The sequence below is a fragment of the Xyrauchen texanus genome, chromosome 16 (assembly GCF_025860055.1).
Source record: "Xyrauchen texanus isolate HMW12.3.18 chromosome 16, RBS_HiC_50CHRs, whole genome shotgun sequence".
Classification (NCBI taxonomy): Eukaryota; Metazoa; Chordata; class Actinopteri; order Cypriniformes; family Catostomidae; genus Xyrauchen; species Xyrauchen texanus.
The window spans coordinates 14,185,494-14,198,530 of NC_068291.1; the positions used below are offsets into that span (position 1 = coordinate 14,185,494).

The 13,037-nt window shown below is 36.7% G+C and overlaps 1 protein-coding gene across 3 annotated transcripts; it reads left to right on the forward strand.

The window, feature by feature from the left end:
* Positions 1-2,743: 2,743 nt before the first annotated feature.
* cfap99 (cilia and flagella associated protein 99) lies at positions 2,744-13,037 on the forward strand. 3 transcript variants are annotated; one of them, XM_052145294.1, is made up of 15 exons: positions 2,744-3,233; positions 3,338-3,482; positions 3,645-3,739; positions 4,559-4,671; positions 5,521-5,698; positions 6,068-6,148; positions 6,285-6,353; positions 6,768-6,854; positions 7,022-7,110; positions 7,959-8,163; positions 8,277-8,418; positions 8,503-8,654; positions 8,924-9,129; positions 9,829-10,015; positions 10,929-13,037. In XM_052145294.1, the coding sequence occupies exons 1-15, from the start codon at positions 3,126-3,128 to the stop codon at positions 11,004-11,006; spliced, it is 1,935 nt and encodes a 644-aa protein (XP_052001254.1). In that variant the 5' UTR covers positions 2,744-3,125; the 3' UTR covers positions 11,007-13,037. The 3 variants fall into 3 exon arrangements, with proteins under 3 accessions (XP_052001254.1, XP_052001252.1, XP_052001253.1); XM_052145292.1 differs by having other exon boundaries at positions 10,923-13,036; XM_052145293.1 differs by having other exon boundaries at positions 10,926-13,035.

Sequence of the window (13,037 nt, forward strand, 5' to 3'; positions counted from 1 at the left end):
TGCATTACGCTTAAGTCGTATGGATTTGGAACAAAATGAGAGTTACTAATTGATGAAAGATTTTTCATTTTTTATGTATGTGATCAGAAGTGTATTTTAAGTACCCGGATGATGCACTTTTTCATCCGTCAAGACAGAGTGTGGAATGTTGGACACTTCGTGCACTCAGAGCACGTGGCTTGCCATACATAGCAGAAGGGGTGGAGTTACCTGGCTGCGTTGCTGGTCTGGCAGAACAGTAGTACAGAACGTAGCAGGTAGCGAAACTTCTGTGAAGACCCCCGCTTTGTGAAAAGGTACATTGTTTGAGATACAAGAGTCGGACTGAGGTTGGCTAATGTGCTCTAGGGGCATCATCATGCAGCATCATTCAAACCCAACAGTTTTGAGCTCCCGATGCCATTGTAGAAATTCACTATTCACAGTCAGCCATGATTCATTTAATCCATGACAAAAAGTATCCAATAACAGGGTGATTTCTAAGATTAAGCGAGTAGTATCCGGCTGGTCATGTGATTCAAACATGGCTGCCCCATAAGAGGAACCTCTCCATGTAGAATAAAACAGCTTTTAAAAGGTTACTGATATGACTGGAGTCTTCATCTCATGTGAGTTTCAAAATTGCTATTGATTTCTAAAGGAGTGAAACTTTTTAAATGAAGCGGGAAAAAACATGCACCTTTAAAGGTGTCCTATTATGCAAAATTCACTTTTACATGGTTTGTACATAACGTGAGTCAGCAGTGTGTGTACACAACCACTCTACAATGTTAAAAGTCCACCCACTCCTCTTTCTTATATTTCTATAAATCAAAAAACAGTGTCAAAATTAATGGTTTTCGTTTCTGCTCTAAAGTGATGTCACATTAGAGCAAGCCTCGCCCACAACGGGTGAAGGACTCCACTCTTCTCCTCTGAGTGATCTACACACAGTCAGCCATTTTTCTCTGCATTGGAGCAGATACAGTGAGAAGAATAATGTCTCAGCTTCGTAAGCATCGTAAGTGTTCTGTTGTTGGCTGTAAAAGTGAACATAAGAATCTCCATGTACTCCCGGCATCAGAGAGAGAAAATGTACCCCAAAACATATGTTTGTGCAAATAATTTTACTCCGGACTGCTTTGTGAATGAGTGTCAAAAACAGGATGTTTGCAAATCGCCTTTCCAAATGTGCTTGTTAGCTGATTCCAGGGCTAATGCAGCTAAAGGTAACATTGTCTCTGACTGTATTCACGGAGACCAGAGCTATGAAGGGGGCGGGGAGCAGCAGCTCATTTGCATTTAAAGAGACACACACGTAAATGACGTGTTTTTGATTCCAACCAAAAACAGGCATTTACAACATGGTATAATAAATGATCTGTGGGGTATTTTGAGCTGAAACTTCACAGACACATTCTGGGGACACCTGAGACATATATGACATATTGTAAAAAGGGGCATAACAGGGCTTCTTTAAGCTCAATCGACAGCATTTGTAGTATAATATTGATTACCTAAAAAATATATATATTTTGACCTGCCCCCCCACCCCCTTTTTTTTCTTTTTTTTTTTTTTAATAAAGCAAAAATCTGTGTTACAGTGAGGCACTTACAATAGAAATAAATGGGGGGCCATTTTTTAACATTAAAACATTTTCAAAAGTATAACCACAAGACATAAACAATATGTGTGTTATCATGATTTTAGAGTGATACAATTACGTACTAACCTTTTCTGTGTTAAGTTATAGCCAATTTTACAACTTAATTGCCATGACGATGTAATGTCAACAACCCCTTAAACCCCAAAATGACTGTACAATTTAAACAACTTTGCAGCTCAAATAATACATAGTTTTAACAGAAAAATGAATATAAGTGCTTTTATCAAATTATTAGCTTAACTTTTCTGCCTTTAAATCCCCCGAAACTTGGCCCCATTCACTTCCATTGTAAGTGCCTCACTTTAACCTCGATTCTTGCTGTTTTTTGTTTTTAAGAAAAAGAGTGACGAGTCAAAATAATTTTTTTGGTAAACAACATTATGCCACATATTCTGTCGATTGAGTTTAACTTTTATTTGAACACGGAAAATTCCTTTAATATTGTTAATGTGCATGTCTTACAAAATGTCCCCCTTTTTTCTTTTTTTTTTATTGAACAAACAGTACATGGCAACAATCATATTTCATTGCAATATAACAATGAAATCAGGTGCAAAATGCATTACAGAAAAAAAAAAAGGCTAGCGTTTGTTTTTAAATCATATTCTTCAATTATTTCAAAGTTTTTGTGCATATTTACTTTTCATCATTTGCAGGGCCTTTGTGTAAGAAAGAAACGCATTGTGAAATACAGAAAACCTGGGTTTAACTTTCAAATATTTAGATATGTGTATATAAAATTTTCCAAAAATAAAAATATAATTAACCAGAAAATCATCTTTGTATCTGTTCATAACAAGTCCCCTTTTTCTTGGACAAAGATAACCTTTCCTTAGAGATTTTCTATACCGATATAAGAACCTCCTTTTGACCATTATGGGATGTGAGAACGAGTCAATCATTATGCTACGACAGTAAGTCACCGTTTGCGGATACCATACAAATAAATATGGAAAGCCGTAAAATGACACTTATCTGACGCAAAATCGTCAGTGACTTCTCTTATAAAACAGCAATTATATCGGTGTAAACCCCACATAAAGTTAATACCAAACGTATTTTTAGTGTAAAACATGTTGAAGATTAGCGTACATGCGGTCAATTTATTAAGAAATTAGCTGTTTACTCACAAAAGCTGTTTATACAGCACACTGAAGAATCTCTTCCATAGACCTCTGGTCTCCCCTCAAGAAAGTCGGACTGCCTCCCTGTTGCCAGGCAACAACAAAACACTGTCGCTGCCCGAATAGGTGTTTTGAAGTGTAGCTCTTGCATTTTAGATATAACGTAACAATAAATGTAACCCTTGTCGCAAGGTTCAGGATAGATTCATTGGACTTTTTATCCCGGTTTAAGAAATTACATTCAAATATTTCAGTATACCGAATCTACAGGCTTAGTGAGAAATAATCCACATTTTCGGACTGCGATGTATTATTGATCGTTACGTGTCTTTAGTTGGGCTAAAAACCAGTGAGGATGAACTACAAAGAACTTGTAAAGGAAGTCACAAGACTCCTGGATGAGTTTCAAGAAGACAAACAATGCATTGACGAGTTTACACAGGATGCTGTCAAGGATCTTAAGGTGTGAACACTAAACATATACCTATAGCTTTAAAACATGTTCATGTGTGTTCATTTGGTCCACATAACATAAAAATAAGTTGTCTCTTGTCTGCTGTCTTTTAGAATATTTCCTCTGCTGATCAGGACTTTATTATTGATACTTTGTATGGATGCATCACGCACAAAAGGTTTTTGGAGGTTGTGATCAACATCTTCTACATTCACTATGGGGAAAGCTTACTCAGAGTGGACCGAAACCTGTTCATTGGTAAATGTGATGATGTAGTACTAGTAGCCTACAAAAATGACTATCAGCCTCCATCTGCTGTTTTGAATATTACTATAAACTCCATTGACCCTTTGTTCCTGCTATGTTCCTGCTATGAGCTACTCTCAAAATGACATATTGTGTTGTTGTTATTTTCCTCAGTTGTCTGTTATCTTGCAATATTCTGTCTTGATGACCTGGGAATGGAGCATTTTAGCAGAATTATCAAGTCTCTAGACATCTCAAAAATGCACAAAGTAAGCAAAATACATGCAAAGCAGAGCCTATACTAAACATTGTTTATTTAACCATATTATGGACCGGGGGGCCTGGGTAGCTCAGTGATTATTGACGCTCACTACCACCCCTAGAGTCACGAATTCAAATCCAGGGTGTGCTGAGTCACAACAAATTGGCCCGGTTACTAGGGAGGGTAGAGTCACATGGGGTAAACTCCTCGTGGTCACTATAATGTGGTTCACTCTCTGTGGGGCACATGGTGAGTTGTGTGTGAATACCGCGGAGAATAGTGTGAAGCATCCACACATGCTAGGTCTCTGTGGTAACACGCCACCACGAGGACTTCGAGTGCATTGGGAATTGGGCATACTGAAAAGGGGAGGAAAAAATTATAATGGACCAAGTGATCATTAGTGTACAGAAATATCTCATGGTGCTTACCGGAATAGTGTAACACAAAATGACATTTCTGTCATCATATAACCCTCATGTTGTTCCAAACCCAAATTACTTTTCTGACAGCCCCAGTCCCCAATTTTACTCTCATTGTATGGAAAAAAGAGCAGTTTCAACTGTTACAGATTTTCTGTTGTGTTTCATGAAAGAAAGTTATTAGGGTTTGTAACAGCATGAGGGTGAGTTCATAATGCCGGAATTTACATTTTGGGGTTTAAATTCGAATTTTTAACTTTAAAAAATGTTTTGATAGAAAACTTTAATTGCTGAAAAGTATTAATAATTAAACTATAGAGAAGTGTTGTAATTTTAACATTGTATTGTACATTTCCTCATATTTTGTTTCCTCTCTCTTTTATGGGACCTGCTTGATACCTCAGTTCCTCAGTTTTTTCTTTAGCGCCAACAACCTCACAACCCACATCCAGGAGGAATGGAGTCACATCTATGATGTTGCCATTGTAAAGAGTAACTGGATCACCCCATTGATCAGGTAAAGTGATTCAAAATCTGGCCAATAAAACTATTCTGATTCTAAATCGTATGTACGCATCATAATCAATAACTACTTGATGAGACTTTGTGGTTTTAGCCTTTAAGAATCAAAATGCTTTGAAGTTCAAATTGCACAATCAAAGCAGAAATATGGGTCCCATAACAGAATTAAATATACAGATTTTTTTCAAGTCATTATAGGAATATTCCGGGTTCAATACAAGTTAAGCGCAATCAACAACATTTGTGGCATAATGTTGATTACCACAAAAATACATTTTGACTTGTCCCTCCTTCTCTTTAAAAGTGAGGCACTTACAATGGAAGTTAATGGAGCCAATTGGTAAACATTAAAGTACTCACTATTTCAAAAGTATAGTTACAAGACGTATACAATATGCATGTTAACATGATTTTAGTGTGATAAAATTGCATACTTACCTTTTCTGTGTGAAGTTCTATGCATTTTTACAACTTCGTTGCCATGACGATGTAATGCCATAAACACTAAAACCTTAAAATGACTGAAAAAGTATGATTTAAACATCTTTACAGCTCAAGAGTTTTTACAGATAATTCATGTTAGTGCTTTTATTAAATTATAAGCTTCACAATTCTGCCTTTTTAAACCCTCCAAAAATTGGCCCCATTCACTTTAATTTGAAATGCCTCACTGTCACTTTCATTTTTTTTTTCAAGAAAAGGTGTGTTTTTTTGTGGTAATCAACATTATTCCTCACTGAAGGCTTAGAGAAGATGAAGCACAGTATATGTATTTGTAAATAATAGGTCCAGCTTTAAATACAACACTATGCTTTCTGACTGATAACTTTATGTTTCTTATTAGATGGTGCAGTGAGATTGATCTATTGTTGGATCAACTTGCCAAAAAAATGGGCAAAGGAAGTCTGCCGAAGAAATCTCCCAGAAAAAACACAGAACCCAGGGAATTTGATCTGACCAAGCCCAAAGTTCGACCACTCCCTGCTCCTGAAGTCATTCCAAAGCAGGACAAGCCCAAGCCGGCAAGTAGCAAAACACACCAAAGCATGTTGATTCAGGTCAATACATGAAGAAAAAGAAATGCTATGCACTTGAAGCCACTGGAATGCATGTTTAAAGACCCCATGAAATCAATATTGGAGTTTTGTGGCTTTCCATGTCTGTTAGCTCTGAGGCCATCAATTTGCTAGTGTGCGCCAAGTTGACGAAATTAACTTCCAGCAGAGATACAGACCAAAAATACTGATGGCTCATCTTGTGCTCACTAAATTTTTACAATGAGAATGTTTTGACAGAGATATCAAACTAGCCCATTATAAATAATAGCAGATATTTTTATCCATTAAGCCCATTACATTAAGATTTTAACATTTGCTCACTTCCTCCTGCAGGCGCCAGCCAGCACTCACAGATCTCCAAAAGAACCTGAGATTCTGGTCGAAAGGAAACAGAGCAACCGAAAGAAAGCACTAGTATGTTCAAAATGAGACAGAAGCTACTGTATCACATTCTGCCTCTCATTTCATGACTGTACAAATGGATTTTGTTTTTATGTATTAATTGCTTATTCATGTTTCCTCATGGTGTAAAATTTCTGTACTCCACCAGGAAGTCCTAAATGAAGCAAACTCACAGCAGTTCAAATGTGCAAACCCGCAGAAGTCTGAGAAAACTCAGGTGAGTGTTTCACAACAATGGTTCTCAACTGTTTTGCTTCAGGACCCAGATTTGACATTGAACATCAAGTAGTATGGTATTGCCATACAAATAAATAAAAGTGTATTTTACACATTGAAATGTATTATTATAAAAATGGTGGTCGGCACAGTGTCATATATTTTTATATAAAACCGTGCATAGTTTTGTTCATGGTATTTAATAATTTTTCGATTAAATTGTTGGATGCATTTTATCATTCATTTATTTTTATGCATTGTTTTTCCCCTGTGACCCACTAGTTGAGAACTGTCTTATAGGCACATGGCTATATTTTTTCTTTAACCTCAGTGGATTACATTTGTCAGAATGTCAAATCATCAGATTTAAATTATTAAAACTATTATATTTATGTCTATATTTTTTGTTGAACAGAATGTGATATCCCAGATTCTTCAAAGCCGTGATGGAGAACTCAAATTTGACAAGCTTTATGGTTCTGGCAGCCCTGCCACCAAAAAGGTAATTTTGACTACACAGAATATGCACTGAAAAACTACTGCTTGTTACATCTACCATGGTTCAACGTGTGCTTTTCAACTCAGTGTTGGCTATTTTCTAATAGTGAGCTTTTTTGTGCTGTTAAATAATATATTAACATATCCTTTTATTAATTTTTTTTGGCACAGACAAACAGCTTACCGGTCAGACTGAACACAACAGCCATCCTGCGTGAGGGAGCTTTGTATAATCGTCAGTTGGAAGAAGAACTGAAAAGGTACTGTCGTTCCCCAGTGCTAATCAGATTGTGTTACTTTTCTCTGTGTAAAAACATAAACGGATATTTCAACCAAATTTGAAAATTCTCCCATCATTTACTCACCCTCATGCCATTCCAGATGTGTATGACTTAGTTTCTTCTGCAGAACACAAAGGAAGATTTTTAGAATAATATTCCAGCTCTGTATGTGAATTTTGAAGCTCTAAAATGCATACAAAGGCAGCATAAAAGTAATCCATAAGACTCCAGTGGTTTAATCCATGTCTTCAGAAGTGATAATGATAGGTGTGGGTGATAAAAAGATCAATATTTAAGTCATTTTTTACACTAAACAGCCATTTTTTCTTTTGTCTATTTGCATTAGTGGGAATTATCACCACCTACTGGGCAGGGAGGAGAATTAATAGTAAAAAATGACTTTAATATTGATCTGTTTGTTACCCACACCTATCATATTACATATGAAGATATACATTTAACCACTGGAGTCTTATGGATTACTTTTATGCTGCCTTTATGTGCATTTTAGAGCTTCAAAGTTCTGACCACCAGACACATTATTCTTCTAAAAATCTTTGTTTGTGTTCTGCAGAAGAAAGTAAGTCAAACACATCTGGGATGGCATGAGGGTGAGTAAATGATGAGAGAATTAAAATGTTTGGGTAAACTATCCCTTATGGGAGAACTAGCCACTGGTATGATGCATGATGGTCAATGAGGTGCTCTTCACAACAGTCATGATAAAGTAATTCACACTCATCCATTGTGGTGTTAGACAAATCTTTGCAGACAAACAAGCCAATTGGGCTTAATGAGAATTTGTAATGTGTGTTTGGCTTTTGCAGATTAGAGCGTTTGTCGCAGGGTGCAAACGAGCCGTCTGTGTACCTGCAGTGGCAGAAGGAGATGAGAGAGAAGGATCTTCAAGAAGAACTAGCTGAACTAGAGCGCCGGCGACTGGAGGGGCGGATCAGCCATGAAGAGGCAGCGCTCGCACGAGAACGTGTCCTGGAGCGTAACCACCATAAAGCTCAGCAGACTAAGGAGGAGGTGATCTCGTAACAAACTGTTGTGTTTACAGCAATAGATGACTCAGTCTGAGGAACTATGCACTTAAACGAACGCATGTTTGTTTTTTCATTTTATCGGTGTGATTGCATTAGACTGCGGAGCTCATGCGCAGATATGCAGAGAAGCGTCTGCAGGAGGAGAAGGAAATGAGGGATCTGGTGCAGCAAGTGGCTGATGGTCACAAGAACTCCAAAGCAGCCAAAACTAAGCTACAAGAAATCAAACAACGCATAGGTATAATGATTATGGACGATAAATGCAATGGAAAGTTTTCACAAAGCATGAAATTACAATAAAAGCACACTTTATTTGGGTCAGTTAAGGAGGTCTCAGAGCAGAACAGGGAACTTCTCAGCCAGGCCCTGGAGGATGCCCAAGCAGAGCTCAGGAGGAAGATGGAGCTTATATGTGAGATTCGTGCTTTTGAGTCAATGTCTATGGTCAGACAAAAGCTTGTGGATGACACAGAGGTTAGTGGATTATTTTCAAACATCCTCAAAACAAAACAGTATATTTCAAATCCATGGGTATTAAGAAGAAAAGGGTCCTCCAAACTATTGTAACAAAGTTGGAAGCCCACAATTCTCTAGAAAGTCAATGTATTCCATAGCTTTACGATTTGTCTTCACTGGAATTACTTGAATAGCCAAACCCATTAATCCTCATACTTTTGGCCAAATTCTATATCTTATTGGAAATGAAAAGAAACATACAAACGACTAACTGTGATTTGACTCAGCTTGCCGGTCATGACTTGCTGTGTGAGATGTCCCTGGCGGAGCTGCGAGAGCGTCTGACACTGTTGAGAGAGTCCGAGCAGTGTAAGCTTGAGGAGAGGAGACAGCGAATCCTTGAGGAGAAACAAGTCAAAGAACATCTTCTGCTAGAACAGCTGGACAACATCGCTCTGCACAGAAGTCTGGCAGAACAGGCCGCTGCACGCAGGTAACAGCAGGGTGCTCAAACCTCCAGTGGGGTCCAAAAGTCTGAGGCCTCAAAATGTTAGGAAGTTGACCATTTTAATACAAAGAAAAGTTGTGATGTAAAATATATATTTAAGATTTTGCATTATTTCTATGTGGACAAATGTAAGCAAATTCATGACATTGATTATGCTAAAGGGTTAGTTAACAGAAACATGAAAATTCTTAAATAATTTACTCATCCGCTGCCATATGACTTTCTTTATTACATGAAAAAAACACTTCACACAGCTTGACTCACCCTCATGCCATCCCAGATGTGTATGACTTTTTTCTTTTGGAGAACAGAAATTAAGATTTCAGGTGAACAAGTTCATCAAGTGAACGATGAACAGAACTTTGAAGCTCCAAAAAGCAAATAAAGGGAGCATAAAAATAATCTATATGACTCCAGTGGTTAAATTCATGTCTTCAGAAGTGATATGTGTGGGTGAGAAACAGGTCAATATTTAAATAACAAATTTGATGTGAATGTGAAAGTGAAAATGGAGATTTATAATAAAAAAGGGATGGAATCTGGGATGACATGAGGGTGAGTAAATGATGAGAGAATTAAAAATTTTTGGTGAACTATCCCTTTAATAAATTAACCTAAAGTGTCATAAAAGTAATCCATGCGAAGGAAGGTATGGAAAAGTGACTGATCTCTGGTGTTCCACAGTCAAGAGGAGAAGAGGTTGAGAAGTGAACTGCGGCAGGCAGTCTGTAAAGATGAGAGAGTTTTGGCCCTTCAGAAGACCCTACAGCAGAAACAACAGGAAAAACACAAGAGGAAGACTGAAAAGAACAGTATGAAGAGAAATGAGCTGCTGCCTCCACTCACAGTCAAGAACTCCATCCAAAAAAAGGTGACAAAATGTTTTATTTGGCTACAATTTTTCAACGCTGTAAAAAATAAAATATTTGTTTTTCCACCATTAACATCTTTATTTATTTCTATATATTGTGTCACAATATTTTTGTCATTTCTAATTGACAATTTTGTGAGTTTTATAAAAAAAAATAAAATGTATTTGGAGTTTCAAATTTTTGTAAAATTGTAATTAAAGGTGCTATATGTAATATTTTTACTGTATTAAATAATAAATTGAACATAATATGTCATTAGAGAATTAGAAAACATGCTAGAAATACTGGCTTTACTGATAACAATGCTACAGCCATTATATTCTACTTTGAAGTTGCCATTCTGGCCAGAATTTGTGTTTACGTTTTTGGCCCGTGTGATCCCGCCCACTCACCAATAGTACTTCGGGTTGCCAGATTTGGACAAGTTTGCAGGCAAACAACACTGACTGCTGCAGCCATAGAATTCAACAAACATACTGGATCAGAGATAACAGATTCCACTCTGCAGAAAAAGCCTCGCCATCCGTCTAAATACCACCATGACCAGTGGCGTAGTAAAACAAGAATAAATATTGGAGATTCCTTTGGAAGATGGAGACAATTTAAGCCAAGAAATCCTTTAAAACGGATGCTGAGTTGGCTAATTGTGGCAACCCACATGAGCTTCAGGGGCAGGGCAGACAATTCTCCAATATTTTGAATTTGAACTGCAGTAACCATTTCAAACGCTTGTCCTCAATCTTACATATAGCACCTTTAAATTTAACCGGATCAAAAAGTGCAATCAAAACACTGTAGCTTAAAATTGTAATTGCTGCCTGTAAGTTTTAATTTAAGTGGGTTGAGGTTTTTTTTTAGAGTGTACAGATTTATTATGATGTAATTTTCTCCTTTAAATGCTGTTAGCAGCAGGTTCTTGAGGAACAGCACTGGCAGGAACTGGAGAGAACTTTGGAACAACAGGTTCATCGGTCATCCAAAACAAAGTAGTTTCAGTCAGAACCAGAGGCAAGTTTTCTGTTAGACTCATACCTCAAGATCATTATAATGTAAAAAATTAATAATAATACTTATTAGTGTTTGTTTTCCTTGAATCAGTGTAATGTATGTTAGAAATATATCTAAAGAAATGGTGATAATAAACAGTGCCTGTAGAAAATCATTGTCCTCCTTCAGAATAGTTGCTTTTTTTGCCCTAATACATGCAAGTAACGAAAAAAGGCAACAATTCCAAAAATGTATAAAAGCTAGAATAATAGGGTTTGAAAAGTGATCATACCCCTGGATTTAAGACTTTTTAGAGCTAACGTTTTGCTTTAAGTACAGCCATCGGTCTGTTTGAATATGTCTAGCTTCACGCACCTAGATTGGGGAATACTTGCCCATTGTCCGAGTTTAGTCAAATAGCAGGGTGTGCGTGATGGACTGCTCAGGTTTTCTATTGGATTTAGGTCAGAGCTCTGACTTGGCCACTCAAGGACTTTGACCTTCCTATCCTTAAGCCAGTGCATTGTTTTTTTTTGATGGAGAGTTTATGGGCATGGTTGTGTTATAAGGTGAACCACCTGCCATCTTCAGTTGTCGAGCAGAGGGCCACAAATATTCCTCAAGAATTTGGGTGAACATGGCAGCATCCATTTTCCCCGCTGAATAGAAACACCCAACAACATAATGTTGCCACCACCATGCTTCACCAAATATAGCACTTGGTGTTCTGCCCAAAAGGTTCCATTTTTGTCTCCGGCTGTTAGAAGAGAGAGAGAGAAAAAAAAAGTGACCATTCCAAAGGGGTATGCTGATTTTCTATAGACACTGTCTTTAGTATAAACAATGTTATATATAGTTGTATATTTGAAGTGTGTTTTTTCCTCCATCTCAGTTATCAAAGCGCAGGCCTGGCTGATTTAATCAAGGAATTGTGATGGATTACGGATTTATTTACTGTTAAGTGTGCTGTGTTTTGACTGTGTTTTTCTTTTCTCATACTGTAATATTTCTAGTCAAAATACTGTAATAACACCTTCTCTATACTAGCCATGCAAGCAATAAAATAAGGACACCAGAACAAGCCTTCTTAGTAGAACATTTTAGTGTAGATCTAATTCATTTTAAGAGTTACTGCATTTTCCTGTTATTGCAAAAGAACAAGAGAAATTGTTTAGTAATTTCAGAGTAAATTATTCTAAAACATCAAAAAGATGGACACTGAGCTACAAAAACATACATTAAACAGTTCCAAATTTTGTAAGCAAAGTATTGCACAACATGTACCATAACAATATGAACATTCTTGAAAAATTATGCAATGGTATTTAGTGGACTGCATCAGACGTGTGCAACTTACAATCATCTACTATACATTATTAAAAAGAAATCATTGAAACAAGATTATACCCTAAATTGAGATTTTATACAGTCCCTCAATTTGTATTTGGGTGTAAACTATTTTTAAACCACATGGTCAATTATAGTGGATATGTGTCTGTGAACAGGACAGCCCTAGTGTCTGACAAGGAGAAAATAAAAAAATAATTTCAAGCACAATACATTTATAAAAAAAAATAGATCATCCAGTTTCTAATGTATCTCTTTACCCACTGATATTTTAAGATAGTGTATTAAGTAACAAAAAGTAGAACATGTACATATTATAACTATATTACTCTTTGAGATGAAATAAAAGGTTGCATGTTAGGAAAATAAACCGAAGTGATGCAGCTACAGCTGGTTTGCGCTTTCATAATCCTATGTGCCAAAATCCACAAAGTGCTTAGGTAAAGTGGTTACATCATAAGTGGTTGTTACAGACATCTAGTGTTAAACACATGATACACAAGTGAAGTCTTAAAAGTGAAAAACAAGATTTGTACATTCTCTTACTGTATTCTGGTATACTTCTGAACTGATCTGGATAGCTAGATAGATAATAAAGGGAGTTCTTCTTAAAAGAATAGTTCACCGAAAATTAAAAAGGACATCTTTCCTCAATGAATCATGAGAGGGCAGACAAATAAATGTCTC

Coding starts and splice junctions, on each gene's coding strand:
- cfap99 (XM_052145292.1), top strand. CDS start 3,126: ATGAACTACAAAGAACTTGTAAAGGAAGTCACAAGACTCCTGGATGAG. Junction 8,655..8,923: donor AGCTTGTGGATGACACAGAG/GTTAGTGGATTA, acceptor GATTTGACTCAG/CTTGCCGGTCATGACTTGCT. Junction 10,016..10,922: donor AGAACTCCATCCAAAAAAAG/GTGACAAAATGT, acceptor AAATGCTGTTAG/CAGCAGGTTCTTGAGGAACA.